At 42.7% G+C, this 17,205-nt stretch overlaps 1 protein-coding gene across 1 annotated transcript in view; it reads left to right on the forward strand.

The window, feature by feature from the left end:
• MED13L (mediator complex subunit 13L) overlaps positions 1-17,205 on the forward strand; it is a 183,161-nt gene that overhangs the window by 152,664 nt on the left and 13,292 nt on the right. Inside the window, exons 16-24 of the mRNA XM_005147830.3 lie at positions 1,600-1,805; positions 3,596-4,542; positions 5,532-5,711; positions 6,951-7,174; positions 7,778-7,970; positions 9,874-10,318; positions 11,768-11,987; positions 14,440-14,628; positions 16,562-16,785. Coding sequence (XP_005147887.2) covers positions 1,600-1,805; positions 3,596-4,542; positions 5,532-5,711; positions 6,951-7,174; positions 7,778-7,970; positions 9,874-10,318; positions 11,768-11,987; positions 14,440-14,628; positions 16,562-16,785 — 2,828 coding nt within the window. The remainder of the gene's footprint in view (positions 1-1,599; positions 1,806-3,595; positions 4,543-5,531; positions 5,712-6,950; positions 7,175-7,777; positions 7,971-9,873; positions 10,319-11,767; positions 11,988-14,439; positions 14,629-16,561; positions 16,786-17,205) is intronic.

Here is a 17,205-nt window from a genome sequence, read left to right on the forward strand (position 1 = left end):
CATTCAGGGATTCTGTCTCCATGTTACACTGAAGCATCTCAGAGCAGGCTCTGGAGTTATCAGTTCACTGGGCTCTGGAGTTACCAGCTCACTGGCTGGAGTTGCCAGCTCAGCTGGTGCCTGTGAAGGAGCTGAGCTGGACTCTATTGAGAAAAAGACATTGAAAAGTGGGCAGGAGTTGGCTATCAGTGTGCCCCTGGTGAACAGGGATAACCACCGGAAAGCTTGGCATGTCTGTGCTGCTGCTGGGAGATAATTCTTCCTTCTAACTTCTGAGAGGCTTTGCTGAAGTACAGCTGTCCATTTGCTTTATGTAGTTTGTGTATCTACCAATTCTTCTGCCATTATAAAAGTTTAAAGTGAGTTTTATGTAAGATTTGTAAGACTTTGCCTTGCCATGAACCCTGCTGGCTTTTGTCTTCTGTTTGTGCCTTGAACTATTGATTTAGGACTAGGATGACTTGGCCTGAAATGAAAATCTGTACTGGGATTTGTTGAGCTGAAAGATTTGGAGCAGGAGCAGATTTTAGGACATCATTGATACTGAAGATATTTTAATCTCCCTCACAACCATTTCAGGAGTATTAAAATACATGGTTTAATTCTGCCTGATAACATCTCCAGCAGCACAGTTTACTTGCTTTTAAGTGTGTCACACCTGCTCATATACACCAGCGGGGTAAACAAGCACCCAAACCCATTGCTAGCCATTTTGGGAACATGGAAGTAGATTGCTTGTGCTGAATATTCAGCAGCTGAAGGTAGTAATCCACACATTCCTCATCACCAAATGCTTTACAAGGTGTAAGGGTAAAACTGCAAAGATCTAATGAGATGTTAAATACTGACATTCTGAGAGTCTGCTGTTAACTGTTTTAATCGTGGGTTTGACTTTGCAGTTGTGCCTCAAAAGGACTAGCTCTTTTCTTCTGAAAGAAACCTGGTCTAGCTCTAGAAACTCTGGCTGAAGTTCTTGTCATCATTCCTGCAAACAAACATGATGGTCAATGGAAGTCCAGTTTGACTGCACTTCATTTATATTTATATTTCTATTTAATACTACATTTACTAGATTGTTAAGTATTTGGCATGTGTTTAGTGTCCACTGTTCCTACTTGGAATATAATAACCCCCAGCAGGGGGGTTGTTCAGAGAGGCTGATTTAGGCCACCTGAGGTGTCTTCACACCATGACAGCCTATCTCTCCATTGTCAGTATAGAATTTATGCAACGATCAGTCGTTGAAGTGCCTAAATTAGGTGCTCAATGATAGGTAGTATGCAAATGTCATAGTACACTATTCAGACGTAGCTCATCTTAAATGAGTCTAATTGTGAAATCTACTGCCACTGTAGCTGTACAGCATCTCAGGATGATAAGGAGCCTCAGCTGAGTTTCCTTTGAAGGAACTGCTCTTGAATGTTTTGTAGAATATTTTTATTCATAGGGATATGTATATATTCATATGCTTAATTTTGAAAACAAAAAGCATTTGTAGTGGGTTCAAACAGTACAATAGGTTTTAATTACAAATGAATATGCAAATATCAAGCACAACCTCACTGTGTTGTTGTAAACATTGTCACTTGGGTGTTACAGGATTTTTCCTACGTGCACAAAGTTCCATCATTTCAACCGTTCGTGGGCTCCTCCGTCTTTGCTCCCCTGAAGATCCTGCCCAGCCAGTGCCTGCTACCTCTGAAGATCCCAGATGCCTGTGTGTTCAGGCCGTCCTGGGCTGTTCCTCCCAAAATTGAACAGCTTCCTTTGCCACCTGCAGCCACTTTCATTAGAGATGGCTACAAGTGAGTACAGTCGTGTAGGAAATGAATTTGTTTATGGAAGAAATTAATTGCTGGAGACTTTGAAAGCTGTCAAGAATTGGCACCATTCAGTTAATAAAGCTGCAGTGATAGTACAATTCTGCACTGAGTACATTTCTAGAGAAAGCAGCCTGTATCTTTAAATCAGTCTGTAAATCCTTTAAATCAGTCCTTCTCCAGCTCCAAGGACCCTTCAGTGCTCTCAAAAGAATTGCAAAAAAAGAAATTGTAAACCCTTGATAGTGCCTAGGGAGTGTAATTGAATTCCCAGGTTTTCTTGAATAGTAACTGATTCACCAGGCCTGAGCTGGTTATTAATTTCAGGTATTTGCTGGGGAAAAAAAAACCCTTGCGTTTTCCATATAATCCAATTAGAGTGGAGATTATTCCTGCAGGCTTCCGACAGAGTGTTGATTGCCAATCAAGGTTTCTAGGTCACCTTTTGTTATCAGTCTGAGGTATTCAGTGTGTTTCAGATTCATAACTCCTGCAAACCTTTGTTCATGGGTTTTTTTTCCCTCTTTCGCTTTGAGTTGTACATACATCTGTTCAAGGTGATTAACTGATTCTGAGAAGTAAGGACTTTGCTATTTTCCTTTCTAAGTCCCTACTGATATGTGAGCATTAAAGTAGTACTCCTTTTAAATAGCACACAAAATACACAGGAAGAACAGACAAACATGAGGAAAACCTCTTTCTCTCCTTTATCAAGAGACTTTCTTACACTTTTTCTTACTCCAATATGAAATGAATTCAAGAAAAGTGAGCAGCTTATTAGCAACTTAGAAAGAGAAAAGTTAAGTAAAGCTCTTAGTCTTTTGCTTGTCCCCATATTCCCTGTTTCTTGATACGAGTCATTCAAAGACTGATCTCATGGGAAGGTACAAACTGTTCTTTGGTCACTTGAATTTGGCAGAAAATGACAAAAAACAGGTAATAAAACCCCAGCTGTGACAGTGGATAACCCAGAAATATGTTTCTTAGTTTTACTGGACTAAGAGTTTGTGACGGATATGTCATGTTGTGCTGGAGACTGTAATCCTAAATGAGTATTTGATTTGTAGTGTCTGGAATACTGTTGCCAGTTGCATACCACCATGAGGCGTGTATGTGCCACATGCATGACTTGACAGTGATTTAAAGTCATGGTTTCTAGAGTCAAGTAAGACTTTTTGCCCAAGAAAGTTCTGAATGCTCCATCCCTGGCAGTGTTCAAGGCCAGGTTGGACAGAGCCTTGGGTGGCATGGTTTAGTGTGAGGTGTCCCTGCCCATGGCAGGAGGATTGGAACTGGATGATTTTAAGGTCCTTTCCAACCCTGACTATTCTATGAATCTATGATTCAATGCCTCTGAAGTATTTTCTTTATCTCCACTGATGTTTTATCTTTTCACAGATAATTGTGTTTCAAACAACAACTACAATTCTCTTTTCCCTAAAAGAGTTGCAAACATCATAAAGGTTTAAGTTGATAATTCATGTAGAGACTCTTCTCAAAAGCATTTGAGTTTTAGGCCATGGGCTCATCTGTAAGAGGGCAAAGTGCCTGAGATGGCACCTTTTTATTAGGGTAGTAAGAAACAGCGGTGTTCATTCTGAGAATTTCAGTTTGAGAGACAGGTTATGAGCAGAGGGTGTGTTCTCTCTTTGCTACAGTTACAGTGAATCCTTTCTGTTTTCACCCTCTGCTTGTATTTAAAAGTTGTCAAAATAAGTCTTCACAACCACCCAGTTTGTGATGGCGTTTGGTTGCTTCTCATTTATTTCTTGCAGCAATGTGCCTAGTGTTGGAAGTTTGGCCGACCAAGACTATCTTCAGATGAACACTCCTCAGATGAATACACCAGTGACACTAAACAGTACTGCTCCAGCCAGCAACAGTGGCGCAGGAGTTCTGCCGTCACCAGCAACTCCCCGCTTCTCTGTCCCTACCCCTCGCACGCCCAGGACCCCAAGGACTCCTAGAGGTGGGGGTACTGCGAGTGGTCAAGGATCTGTAAAATATGACAGCACAGATCAAGGTTCACCTGCTTCTACCCCTTCTACGACACGACCGCTGAACTCAGTGGAGCCAGGCACTGTCCAGCCCATCCCGGAAGCCCACAGCCTCTATGTCACCTTGATTCTCTCAGACTCCGTGTTGAACATCTTCAAGGACCGTAACTTTGACAGTTGTTGTATATGCGCCTGTAATATGAATATTAAAGGTGCAGATGTTGGCTTATACATCCCGGATTCATCCAATGAGGATCAGTACCGGTGCACCTGTGGCTTTAGCGCTATTATGAACCGCAAACTTGGTTACAACTCCGGGCTCTTCATTGAGGATGAGCTGGATATTTTTGGCAAGACCTCAGACATTGGCCAGGCTGCAGAAAGACGACTGATGATATGTCAGAGCAACCTGATCTCTCAGATGGGTGAGGGAGCCAGAAAAACCCAGGAACCTCCAATGAGCCTCCTCCTCCTCCTCCAGAATCAGCACACACAGCCCTTCACATCGCTGAGCTGCTTGGATTATATGTCCTCCAACAACCGTCAGACGCTCCCGTGCATGAACTGGAGCTATGACAGGCTGCAGGCAGACAGCAATGACTCCTGGGTAGAATGCTTCAATGCCCTGGAGCAAGGCAGGCAGTATGTGGACAACCCCACTGGTGGAAAAGTGGATGAAGCCCTCGTGAGAAGTGCCACTGTACATTCTTGGCCTCACAGCAATGGTATGGGTCCAAACAGATTTATGTCTTTTCTTTGAATTTTCTCATGACTTCTATGAATTTGTTCAAAACTTCACAATCATGAGCCACTTCGTCTTATGTGAGAGATGATATGCATAGAAATATTCATAGAATCCCAGCTTGGTTTGGATGGGAAGGGACCTTAAAGCTCCTCCAGCTCCAACCCCTGCCACGGGCAGGGACCCCTTCCACTGGAGCAGCTGCTCCAGGCCCGTGTCCAGCCTGGCCTTGAACACTGCCAGGGATGGGGCAGCCACAGCTTCTCTGGGCACCCTGTGCCAGCGCCTCAGCACCCTCACAGGGAAGAGCTTCTGCCTAAGAGCTCATCTTAATCTTCCCTCTGGCAGGTTAAAGCCATTCCCCTTATCCTGCCCCTACAGGCCTTTGTCCAAAGCCCCTCTCCTGATACCTTATCAGCCCCTTTAGGTACTGAAAGTCTGCTTTAAGCCCTTTATTCTAGAAATAAAGTAGGATTCTGAAAGCTTTATACATTACAACTCAAGATAATCTGGTTGTCCTTAGACTTTGTGGTCTAAATTCTGAAAGAGCCTGTGGATGTTTCTAAGTCTGCAGCAGAGGTGCAAAACTAATTCAAGTATTGGGGGAAGGCAGAATTATGGCCCCTATGTTTTTTTGAGAAGTCAGCAGAAAACAAATGCTTTGTATGAGTGTGTCACCAAGAAAAATAAAAGTGATTTTATAATGAAACATCACATGCTGAAGATGTTCTGGCTTCTTACAGTCTGAGCTGGACAGCAGCAGCAGCAGTGAAAGGTATGTGCAAAGGACTGTGAGGAGAGCTTTATTTTCAGGCAGTGCCTCAGTAAATGCCATTAAGCTAATTAGAACTGTGCACATCTGGGCATTGTGAGAGCAGTATGAAAGAACAATAAACCAGAAATGGTTGCCACCTCCAAATAATCATTCCCTTCCCTCACTGAAAATGACTGCTGCTCCTTTGTCATTTGCAGTCCTGGATATCAGCATGCTCTCCTCTCAGGACGTGGTGCGTATGCTGCTGTCCCTGCAGCCCTTCCTCCAGGATGCCATCCAGAAGAAGCGAACTGGAAGGACCTGGGAGAACATCCAGCATGTGCAGGGACCACTCACCTGGCAGCAGTTCCATAAGATGGCAGGACGGGGAACCTATGGTACATACATTGTGGTGTATGCCAATAGTTCAAATGGAAGCATGGTTTTCTAGAAAGGCACTTCCTTATGGAAAAACATTGGAACAGATGGGCTCTTTGTATCTACTGGGGGCAGGGGATGGTTCTTCACATGGCTTTAGAATGCATTTGCAGCATACCTCTGCACACTAGAGTGGAGGCTTCACCCTCCCTGACTGACACCTACTTACAAGTGCAGAAATGCTGGGTGAGTATCAAGCTCCCCACCTGAGCCTGGCGTTTGGCCTGTGCTGAAGCTCCTGGTGTATAAATCACATGCAGAGCTCTTGAAATTGTACCAAATCACAGTGGGGAAGAGGGGCCTTGAGCTATAGAAAGAGGGTAACACAACATGTGGGTATACTTTCTCCACAGAGAGGTTTGCTTGTTCTAAGTTTTCCCATAGACTTAATAAGAACTTTCAGTTTTAAGTGTATCATGGTTATAAGTGACTCCTCTGGAAAATGCAAATGGCAAAATAGGTTTTGTGGTTAAATGTGTATTTCTCACCTATGATTTATCTCAGTCTAAACCAATGCAGTCTTGCTTAGAGGTTGATGGCAACCCTCCCTGCTGGGCCAGTGAGTGCTTCAGGCCTCTTCTTACAGAGAGGAGCAGGAGGCAGTTTATACAATTACAATAACTTTGCTATGTATATACACCTAGGAATAAGTTTCTAAATGTTTTACTGTGTAACTTTGCACAGCCAGGTGGAGGTAGATGAAAAAGTGTAAAATCAGGTTTTATGTATTCATGTTACTACTTTTGATTGAGTGAGATGTGGTTATGGTTATGACAAAGGAAAACCACAAGATTAAGCCTCAGGAAGGCCAATACCTGTATTTACAGTACACTGCAAGATGGTTTACTGTGACTTTTTAGGGAAGCTTAAATGGTAGATGAGCTTGGATCAGCTCTCTCTGCTTTGGCCAACTGAGCTTTGATTTTATGACTCTTTTAGGCACAGTATAAATCTTTCTTCTACTTTCTTAAATACTTTTTTCCCCAAGAAAAAGGACTGGGGGAGAACATGGTTTATCAGGCACAATCCAGCCTTGATCTGTTTCCATTCTATGGTCAGACTTCTGGGATGCTCAGGATCTCAAGGGATGGCTGATTCCCAATATTCCCATAAGAGAACCCACTGCTGGTACATCAGAGAACCCACTGCAGTTAAACCACTTCTTTTAACACTTCTTTTTTTTTTTTTTCTCTTTGAAGGCTCTGAGGAATCTCCTGAGCCTCTTCCAATCCCGACTTTACTAGTGGGTTATGACAAGGACTTCCTGACAATTTCTCCATTCTCCTTGCCATTCTGGGAGAGGCTGTTGCTAGACCCTTATGGGGGCCATCGGGATGTCGCCTATATCGTGGTGTGTCCAGAAAATGAGGCCTTGCTCGATGGAGCCAAAACTTTCTTCAGGGACTTGAGTGCTGTATATGAGGTTGGAAAGACAAACCACATTGAATTATTGCTTCTTAAGTGTCATTTCTGTTCTGCTGCATGCTTGTTGGGATAAATCTGTGGGGTTAAAAGTAACAATTGTTTGAATAAGGATTTATTTCATTTTGAGGACTTTCTGGATTTTTACATTCTGAGAGTACCCTCTAATTGAGTTGTGCTGTGATTTTCTGCAGATTTCTGGGCATTTGTTGCCATCTGCTCATTACAGTACACAATCTCTTATGTTACCAAGGGTGTAACACCAATATTAATACACTTGCAACCTAACACATGAAGGCCAGACCAAACCTAAAGACTGAGGAGGAGACTAAAGAATTGGTTCTTTCTTGTAATTGCTAGACTGGAGTTAAAACCATTCCCTCCTTTATCATGCACATTGCGTACTACTGAATTGTAAGATCACCTTGTGGCCTTGCTTTTGCTGTAAGTACAGTTCTAGTCAACAGACAAATGTAGCCTTTTGGTTTTATATTTGTTAAGGAGCCACCAGATTTGTGCTGGTAGCTTTATACCACAAACCAGATTGCAGAGCATGCTCAGGTACTCAGCATCTAGTTACAAGCATCTCTTCTTTCCTCAACAGATGTGTAGACTTGGCCAGCACAAACCAATCTGCAAAGTGTTACGTGATGGGATTATGAGGGTGGGGAAGAACGTGGCACAGAAGCTAACGGATGAGCTCGTCAGCGAATGGTTCAACCAGCCTTGGGGCACTGAGGAGTGTGACAATCATTCCAGACTCAAACTTTATGCGCAAGTTTGCCGGCATCACCTAGGTAAGGCTCCTGTGGTTTCTGTAGGTGCTGTAGAGGTTCCTTGCTCCACTTTATCAGGGATATCTCCTGATGGAAATGGGGCTTTTTCTTAATGTAGAGATTATGATCTGTTCAAAGATAAAGAAGGTACTATGAGGCTTTATCTTAGTTTCTTAATCCATGATACATTTGTCTACTCTCAAAGGTTTCCTGTTGTTCAGCAGTAAGGTGATTATATCAGGGATCCAAAAGCCAATGCTTACCTTATTAGTAGAGGCAGTTTGGTGTAAGATACTTGTATGTCCCAAAGATGTTCCACACAAATATGCATCGGTGTGTTTTGTATGTATCAGCATGCTGGAGTTAGTGCCTTGAAGCGTAACACGTATTTATTTGAGAGGCGAGTTCACTAAAACTCTGCGAAGGAGTAGTGAGTTAACAGAGGTAAAAAAGTAATAGCATCCTTGATGAGTGGGGCCTGAATCTGTGAGGTGCAGGCACTTGGAACCACATTACCCCAAAGGCCTGGTCTCCTCTGGACTACCTGTAGGCTTATTTCCATCCTGAAACAGTGACTCCGTTTAAAAGATTAGTCTTCTGGTTTTGTTATGGCAACCTGCTGTATTTGTTCTATTAGAACATCAGGTGTACTGGTTTGGTGAGGGAGAGTAGAATCTGAGTATATGGGAGGGTATAAAGTTTGCTGGGGCAGTATCAGAAGACAGGTCCTGGCTGAGCCTAGCTGAATCACTGGGCTAACATTGCTCCCAGATTTCACCTGGGTAGAGACATGGCTGTTTGTTCCAGAGCGGATCCAAATGCAACATAACTGTTGTGTGTGTAACTGAGAAATGGGATCTTGACACAAGACCATCCAGAACATCACTGGAAACATCTGCTGAGACAGTGCTGCTCACTGCTGGCACACACTGACCACGTAAAGGCTTCATGCTTCATCTGAAGGGTGCAAACTATGTTTTTGTTTAAAAATAGCCAGGAAGTTTTAAGTAGTTTCTTGGAAGGTGCTTCCTGCCTTTGCTCTGAGCAAGGTGTGAGAGTTCTGAAGTCTGTTACTGTGAGGACTGATGATCTGATTTTGGTCAGAAGTCTGAACATGGGAGTTAGCTGGGCAGTTCTACAGCCTGTAGAATGCTTGTGCATCCTTTGAGGAATGTTTGACAGAACAGGCTGGGACTCGTCTATCACAAATGACGCTGTAACTCATTCAGTCTGCTTTTAGTTTTAATTTCCCACATAACTGGAAAAGAGAAATTGCTACAGCACTGCTTAACATAAATACCCCAGGCTCTCATGCAGAGGTGTAGCATGTGCAGGGCTGGTTGAGGAGCTGGGTGCTCAATTCGCACCTAAGGCATCTGGCAGGAGCAGTGTTGGGAACTTCCCCTGCTGATGATTTACCACCTCTGAGACTAAACAAATAATAAATATTAATTTACTTACATTTTATTCACTTATTACATTAAAACTATCAATGTGGTAAATTTTTTTCTGACACTGAGGAGCAGAAATGACTGTATTCAAGTTTGTCGTTACTGTAGCTCAGGTAAAAAGAACTTCCAGATTTTGAGTCAGACAGTGACTGTAGTAGATTGCAGAGCTGAAGACTGTATAAAGCTGCTGTTATCATAACCCAGTCTAGCCAGAGATCGTGACATGTCAGTACCAACTCCGATTCACAAAGCTCCACAAAGTCATTCCTGGTTTTAAAGACTTTTGATCTGTATCAGATACTGAAGAATTATGCCAAAGTAAATCCTTGTAATGGAGCTTATATTCAGGTACCATTTGTGTACTCTTAGAATATTCTAAAAGTGCAAAAAATAGTGTGTGACTTTATGGTTAATGCCATTCACTTTGATTGGACAGACTGCCATTCATCTTTCCTCTTCATCTGCTATTCCAGCACCTTACTTAGCCACTCTGCAGCTTGACAGCAGCTTGTTGCTACCACCCAAGTACCAAACCCCAGCGCCAGCAAGCCAGGCACCAACAGCACCGGGGAGCACTGGACCTGTCCCCTCAAACTCAACGTGTCTCTCAGCTGCTGGGGCACCCTCAACAGGCAACTCCTTTAACTCCACACCCAGTGGTGGCACGAGTAGCCTTCCCGCAGGAAGCACTTCATCCTCTGGATCCTCAGTGCCACAGCTGTCAGCATCTTCAGCAACACCTGGCATTAACCAGATGACCACTACCTCTACTCCAGGGTTTAGTGGGAACATTGGGTCAGGACAAAACACCAGCACTGGGGGAAACACAGCAGAGCGCTCGCAAGGAAGCACAGGTCCTGGAGGAGATGCAGAATCGGGTCAAAATGCACCACAGCAGCAACAGGAAGGACAGGAAGGGTAAGTGACTTCAGTGCTCAAATGACTCCAAGTACGTCTAGTTAAATCCACTGTTATCCTGGTTCCATACAACCTATAATCTCTAATCCTTATGTAAATCCTAGAGAGGACCTTTTGAGATGTGCAGGGCTAGAAGCCAGATGTAAATGGAGCAGGACCTGGTTTTATATGTCTCTAGCAGTTACGGATAAAGGGGAGGTGGAAAAAACAAACCTCCCTTTTGTGTAACAAGCAGCAAAGCTTGATTCAAGTGCATGATGGTGATCGTGGTGTGGCCATTGTGTTTGAGGTGCCTTAGGATGTCCCACCTGGTATTTGCAGTACAAGTAAAACATGAGGTGTGTCTGAGGCTCTGTGCCCTATCTGCTCACTAGGCCTCACTGGTCAGGTGCTGCAGGACTTTTCCTGTGGCACTGAATGCCTCTTGCATGGGCAACACCATCACACCTCTGCCAGCAGCAGACACAAAATGCAAGCCATGGCTTTGTTTCCATGTGCCTGCATTGCTGGTGTTGCTTTGCAAGCAGGTGCACTGTCAGGTCAGGAAATGGGGTTTTATTGCTGTTCCTTTAAAATAAGCTGCAGCAGCACAACTTATTTAAAGACTTAATTATAAATAGTCCATTAAACATAAACATTAGGAAAATACTTTTTAACATCTTATGTAAGTAACTTCCTGAGTCAGCATGTTTTTCATTACTCTTATAATAATGCATATTACTAAGAGCCATGATATATGTTAGGGAGTTCCTCTATCTTAAGTGAAAAGCCCACATCCTGTTGTAGTTGGGGTTATCCTTCAGACATCTGTTTGCTGGCTCTCTGCAGAACAGTACTTGAGCCCCTGCAGTATGGTTTCTGACAAAGAAACTCTGAGCTGCTTGTGATCACTTACAGATGTTGAGCCTCCCACTCGTGGTTAAGGCATGGAGAATTTTATCAACCAAAAATGTGCAGTTGCTCCTTCCATTACCAATGGAACTTCACTGTAACTGAACAGGGGACTTGAGTCTCCATGAATGTTACTTCGGCACTCCTCAGTTCTCAGTCCTTTCTCTCCCCCTTTTACTTGTCCTGAAAGAAAACCCTAAACAGCCCCCAAAACCAGCATGCACATTATTGAAAGGAATAGTAGTAAGCTAATAGTAGTCAACTTTCCTATATTCTTCAGACATAATCTATTCTGCTTGTATAAAATGAGATTACATTAGACTTTATGGTAGGTGTCTTTAAAGCATAATAACTGGTATTTTGGGTTAAGAACAGCTGTGAGTAGAAGTCATCTCCCCTCAATCAGTTTTGTCTCGTGGTGTTTACTTTTTCTTCTGAACATAAGGATCACTACATTCTCCTCCTTTTCCTCCTCTGCTCTGGCCTTGCACAGCTTTACAGCAAACAGTAGCGAACAGTTGTAACTTGCTTTAACTCTAACATCCTGTGTCCCTCCAGTGTTACTGAGAGGGAGAGGATTGGGATTCCCACTGAGCCGGAGTCTGCAGACAGCAATGCCTATCCTCCTGCTGTTGTCATCTACATGGTGGATCCTTTCACCTACACTGCAGACGAAGAATCTGCCTCAACCAACTTCTGGCTGTTAAGTTTAATGAGATGCTACACAGAAATGTTGGATAACTTGCCTGAGAACATGAGGAATTCTTTCATTCTCCAGGTAATTCTACCTTACTTTGTATCTTCAAACTGAAAAGTCATTCTATCACAGCAGGCTTTTGATACCTACTCTGTATTGGAGATACAGAATGGAAGATAATATATAAATATATAAAATAATGTATAAAATTCAGGTGATGTTTACAGATTATTTTGTTGACAGTACAAGTCTGTATATTAGAAAACCACCTGCTTTTTTGTTTTGATGAGGAAACTAATGTAAGGCAGCCATGGTATTGTGCATCAAATCTGTTCTAGCAACCATATATGCTGGATGCTTCCTTAAGGGGGATTATAGTTACTTAAGTTGCAACTTGGGTTGCCCTTGCCAAAAATGCCCAGTTGCTCCTTTGATTACTTTGCATGTTGAGTTGTTTGCTTTTGCTATGCTCTTGATTTATACTGTTTAATCCAAAAGAAATGTGCAACCAGACATTTAGTGTATAATTTAAGTATTGTATTGTTGTTATCTGCTTCTTAAAAATAATTCACCATGTAACTTGGCATATAATAATAGTTACTTACTATGGAATTACTTAAGAATTGGATTTGTGCAGTCAGAAGCAGAGCTTGGCCTCTTGCCCAGACTGCCTGTTTTCCATGCCTCTTCATCACAGTGGCTCAGTAAAGAAGTGGGGGAAAAGGGGAGGCCAGAGATTGAACCATGTGTGTATGTGTGCAACACACACAAGAAGCAGCACATGAATGATGTCTGTATGTTTTCTTCATGTGTGTTGAACTTGGCTTAAACACAGTTTATAAGGGAAAAATAAGGAATTGGAAGTGTCTCAAATCTGGCATGGAATATGTTTGTCATTTCTCGTAATCTTCACCTTATCATTCCCTGAAGTGGTCGGGGAATCTGTCACCAAACTATTTCAGTGTTGGGGATGAAGTGGAAATCAGATTCACAAATTCATATTGTGACAGACTGCAAGAATTCGATTGATTCAGACCTGAAGATGCAAAAAACAAAACAGCCCCTGATGTTGCCATGGCTGAAATACAAGACCATGCAAACTGCATGTAGAAACTGTATCTCAGTCTATGCAAGACAACTGATGTGCTTCCCAACTCAAAATACTGTTTATTTCCTGAGCACTTCCCCTTGGTTTGTCAAAATATGGGCCGTTTTGCCACTTCATGTCAAAATCTTAGACATTTTTCGGCAAGTAAAGGTAACATGAGCTAGTCACCAGCGCAGTGTTCCCACAGCTGTGCCATAGTATACACACACACTGTTATTCCAAAACAAATCAAACCCAAATGTTTACGGACTTATTTCAACTCATACATAGTGAGGGAAAGCCCAGCTTCTGAAAATCTTGGGCAAAGAACTTGTCCTTAAAAACACATGGTCAAGTTTAGTAACTACAATGTGTGACCAAAGCTCCAATGGTTCAAGCAAGAGCCACAGATCAGTGAAACTTTTGTGATGCTTCAGTTTTATTACTACTGAAAATATAAGTTAGAAGAATCTGTGTGGGTCTCACAGCATTGGCTGCATCGTAAGGATCTTGTACTGATGGTTTCTGCTCCAAAGATGGCACTGTTTAAAAGAAAAGACAAAACACTCCATAAATCATAATAGAACCTTAATTCTACTCTCTGACATGTCCTCCGTGGGTGACAGGGTGGTGCTGGCTGCCAGAGGACCAGCAAGCAAGTGCTAATTCTAACCACAAGCTGTGGAACCCAACCTGCCTGAGCGCAGAGTTAAGCCCACCCAGATGACGGAGCAAAGGTGTCTGCAAATGCAGATGGGGATCGGAAGAATGAGATTAAAAAAAATCGAAGGTGTTTGAATACAGGGATTTTAATTAAAATATATTAAAATATCCCCTCCTTTTTTTTAGAGTATTGCTTTTAAAAGCCACTGGTAGTTACTTCTTGGAGTACACTGTGAAAGTTACATATGTCATTAATGATGTGCCCTTCCCAAAATGAAGGATGAATGAGAAAGTGGACTTCAGAAAAGTAACACTTGACTGGGTAAAACAGTCTGCTCCCTTTGTGGAGATGATGGGGTTTGTCATTCAATGATGATCATGTCACAGAAAGTGACACTCACTTGGAGTTTCTGCTCCACTGTTTGTCAGCTGCTACAGATGTATTATACACTTTACAGTTACTCTTGTGCTGTAAGGAGATTCTTCCATTATATTGGGTGGTCAGAGTCTCAGTTTTGAGAGATTTTACAGCCTTAAATACATCAGCAGAGTGGGAACTGAAGGTTTATGTCAAGGAACACAGTCGCTGGCTGTTGTGGGTGTTCACGCAAGAGGGTGGTAGCCCCGGTAGGAAGCTACAGGTACTGTAATGCAAAGACACCACATACAAAGTGCCGTGTGGTTGTGAAATGACTATTGAATGTGTGAGTCTGGCTTGATATTAAATGAATAGCTCCTCGAAGATGTTCAGTCATATTTTTTTTGTTTATGCAACTTGTACAGATTGTGCCTTGCCAGTACATGCTGCAGACAATGAAGGATGAACAGGTTTTCTACATTCAGCACTTGAAGTCGCTGGCTTTTTCAGTGTACTGCCAATGCAGGAGGCCACTGCCCACCCAGATTCACATCAAGTCTCTCACAGGCTTTGGACCAGCTGCCAGCATTGAGATGACCCTCAAAAACCCAGAGGTTAGTACTGGAGTCAAGAAGTGAAAGCTTGGTAATAATCTGTAACCCCTTCTCTCCAATACTACAAAAAGAGGAGAGAAAATACTTTTAGGAATATTTCTTCAAAGTATAGAAGACATAACATAAAAGGAGAAGGTAATCTAGTACTTAATAGAAAATAGTGAGAACAGTGGCAGACTACTTGCTTTCAAAACATTTTAAGCTTCTGGTTTTGAGTCATAAAGTAAAAGGGTAAAAGATCATGTGGAATCAGATCCTGAGACACTGTCATCTCAGTCTGTAGTAGTCCTATTAAGAAAGTGTTTATGTCCAACCTTTATTTATATACACATATATATGAAATTAGTTCCTGCACCTAATTACAGATATTATATTAATTCCCTGAGGTACTGGAGAATTCCCCCTCTTTCCGTGGGATTCTTAATCTGCCATCTCTTTTTTAAACAGCAAATACTCAAGCCCTGTTTGTGGGTTTACAGGGATTTCAAAGGAAGAGTAATCCATTGTAATTTCCATGGATGTTTTTCATTCTTTGAAAGATAAGGATGATTAGATTTAATGGACCAACTAAACACTTAAACACTTACGTTGAGATAAAGACATGCTTGTTAGGATTTAAGCCCCTTGATTCAGAACCATCATAAACCCAACCTATCACCACATTTCATTACTCACGTAAAGCCCTAAGCTCTCACTGGGATTTCCTAAAAGCAGTATCAACTCCGGCATCTCCTCTTCATGTTCTCTCCTCACCCTTCCCTCAAAAAGGTACATGTTCAGCAGGACGGATTTTGAAGCAAATTGAAGTCATACTTCAAGCTATTTATGTGTAAGGGGAAGAGCAATAAATTTGCAAGATGCCTGCAAACATCTCTCTTACTTTACTTAATGTTCCTGCACTGCTGCCAGGGGAGTATACTTGTGGGAAGTGACCTGGGCAAAAAAAAGGAGTCCCCTCCATGTCTCTTAGCAAAGCAGGTTAACTTGGACTTTGCATTTCGTGTTTAATTTCCTTTTCAGAACAGTTTCCACAAGCAGCTTGCACTTAGCATACTTCATTAACCAGATCTTAATTTTCTGCATTGTCCATGTGTTGCTCACAGTCTGCACCGCACTTCCCAGCTTTGGCTCAACAATTAATACCCCGTCCAGTTCTAAATTACTGAGTCTGTCTGGTCAGGCCCTTCATGGTTTTATTTCTTAGGGGAGTTACAAAGCAAAGGTGGGTTTGGGGCTTTGTGGAAGAAACCCTGAAGGTCCTGTTGGGCAGATGAGTGTGAGGTAGCAAGGTGCCCCTGCAGCAAAGAAGGCCCACAGCAGGCAGCTGCAGTAGGAAGGGTGCTGACAGAGCAAGGAACGTGAATGTTCTCTGCAGCACTGGTTAGGCCTCACCTGGGATATACTGGGTCTGGTTCTGGGCTCCTCAGTACAAGAAACATGGCCATACCAGAGCAAATCCAGCAAAGGGTCACTAAGATGATGAAGGGATGGGAGCACCTGGCAACTGAGGTAATGCTGAGAGAGCTGCAGTGTCCTACCAGGAGGGCTCTGATGAATGTACACAAACACCTGCTGGGAGGGAGAGAAGATGATGGAGCCAGGCTCTGCTCAGTGGTATCCAATGGTGGGACAAGAGGCAAGTGGGCACACACTGACGTACAAGAAATTCTGTTTAAATGAAGAAACACAAGACAACTTATCTACTGTAGGGGTGACTCAGCACTGGATCTCATTGCCCAGGCGGGTGAGCATCTCCAGCATGGGAGTGTGGAGTGCATCAGTTTCAGCCAACAGAAATGGTTGTTATAACCCTTTCCCACTCCCTCTCTTGACTGTGAATGCCTTGATTTATCATTTCCTGTACTCACATCTGTGTTTGTGTGTTTCATGCATTAAATAGTTATTGATCTACCTGCCGATGACTTTCTTACAGAGGCCCAGCCCAATCCAGCTATACTCACCTCCGTTCATACTGGCACCCATCAAAGACAAACAGACAGAGCTGGGAGAAACATTTGGAGAGGCCAGTCAGAAATACAACGTGCTCTTTGTGGGCTATTGTCTGTCTCACGATCAGCGTTGGCTTCTGGCATCCTGCACTGACCTCCATGGTGAACTATTGGAAACCTGCATAGTTAATATAGATCTACCAAACAGGTAAAACCCTTTAGCTTTTATATTACATCTAGGACTATCATTGTCATCCCTCACTCCTCAGGCTCTTGCACATCCCTTCTAATAATATTTCCTGCTGAGTGATCATGATAATGTTACAGTAGTAACATTTCAGTTGACATTTTCATAACTAAAAACTGCAGAGGAAATAAGATATTATGTTACACTTGGTTTACAAATCCTACCTGTAATTCTTACCTTCAAGAACAACCAGTATGTTGCTCAGCATATTGACACCTGTTGCATGTCACTGCAGTAATAGTACTGACAGCAGGCACATATTTTTTCTGCTTCTTGTTGGTAAAAGGTGAGTTGGGCACTTCCCAGGACTGTCAGGACTCCTGCAGAGGGCAAGCAGTGAAATAATTCTAGGGAACAGAACTCTGAACATGGTCTTGGATT

Source organism: Melopsittacus undulatus, chromosome 12 (genome assembly GCF_012275295.1).
Source record: "Melopsittacus undulatus isolate bMelUnd1 chromosome 12, bMelUnd1.mat.Z, whole genome shotgun sequence".
Classification (NCBI taxonomy): domain Eukaryota; kingdom Metazoa; phylum Chordata; class Aves; order Psittaciformes; family Psittaculidae; genus Melopsittacus; species Melopsittacus undulatus.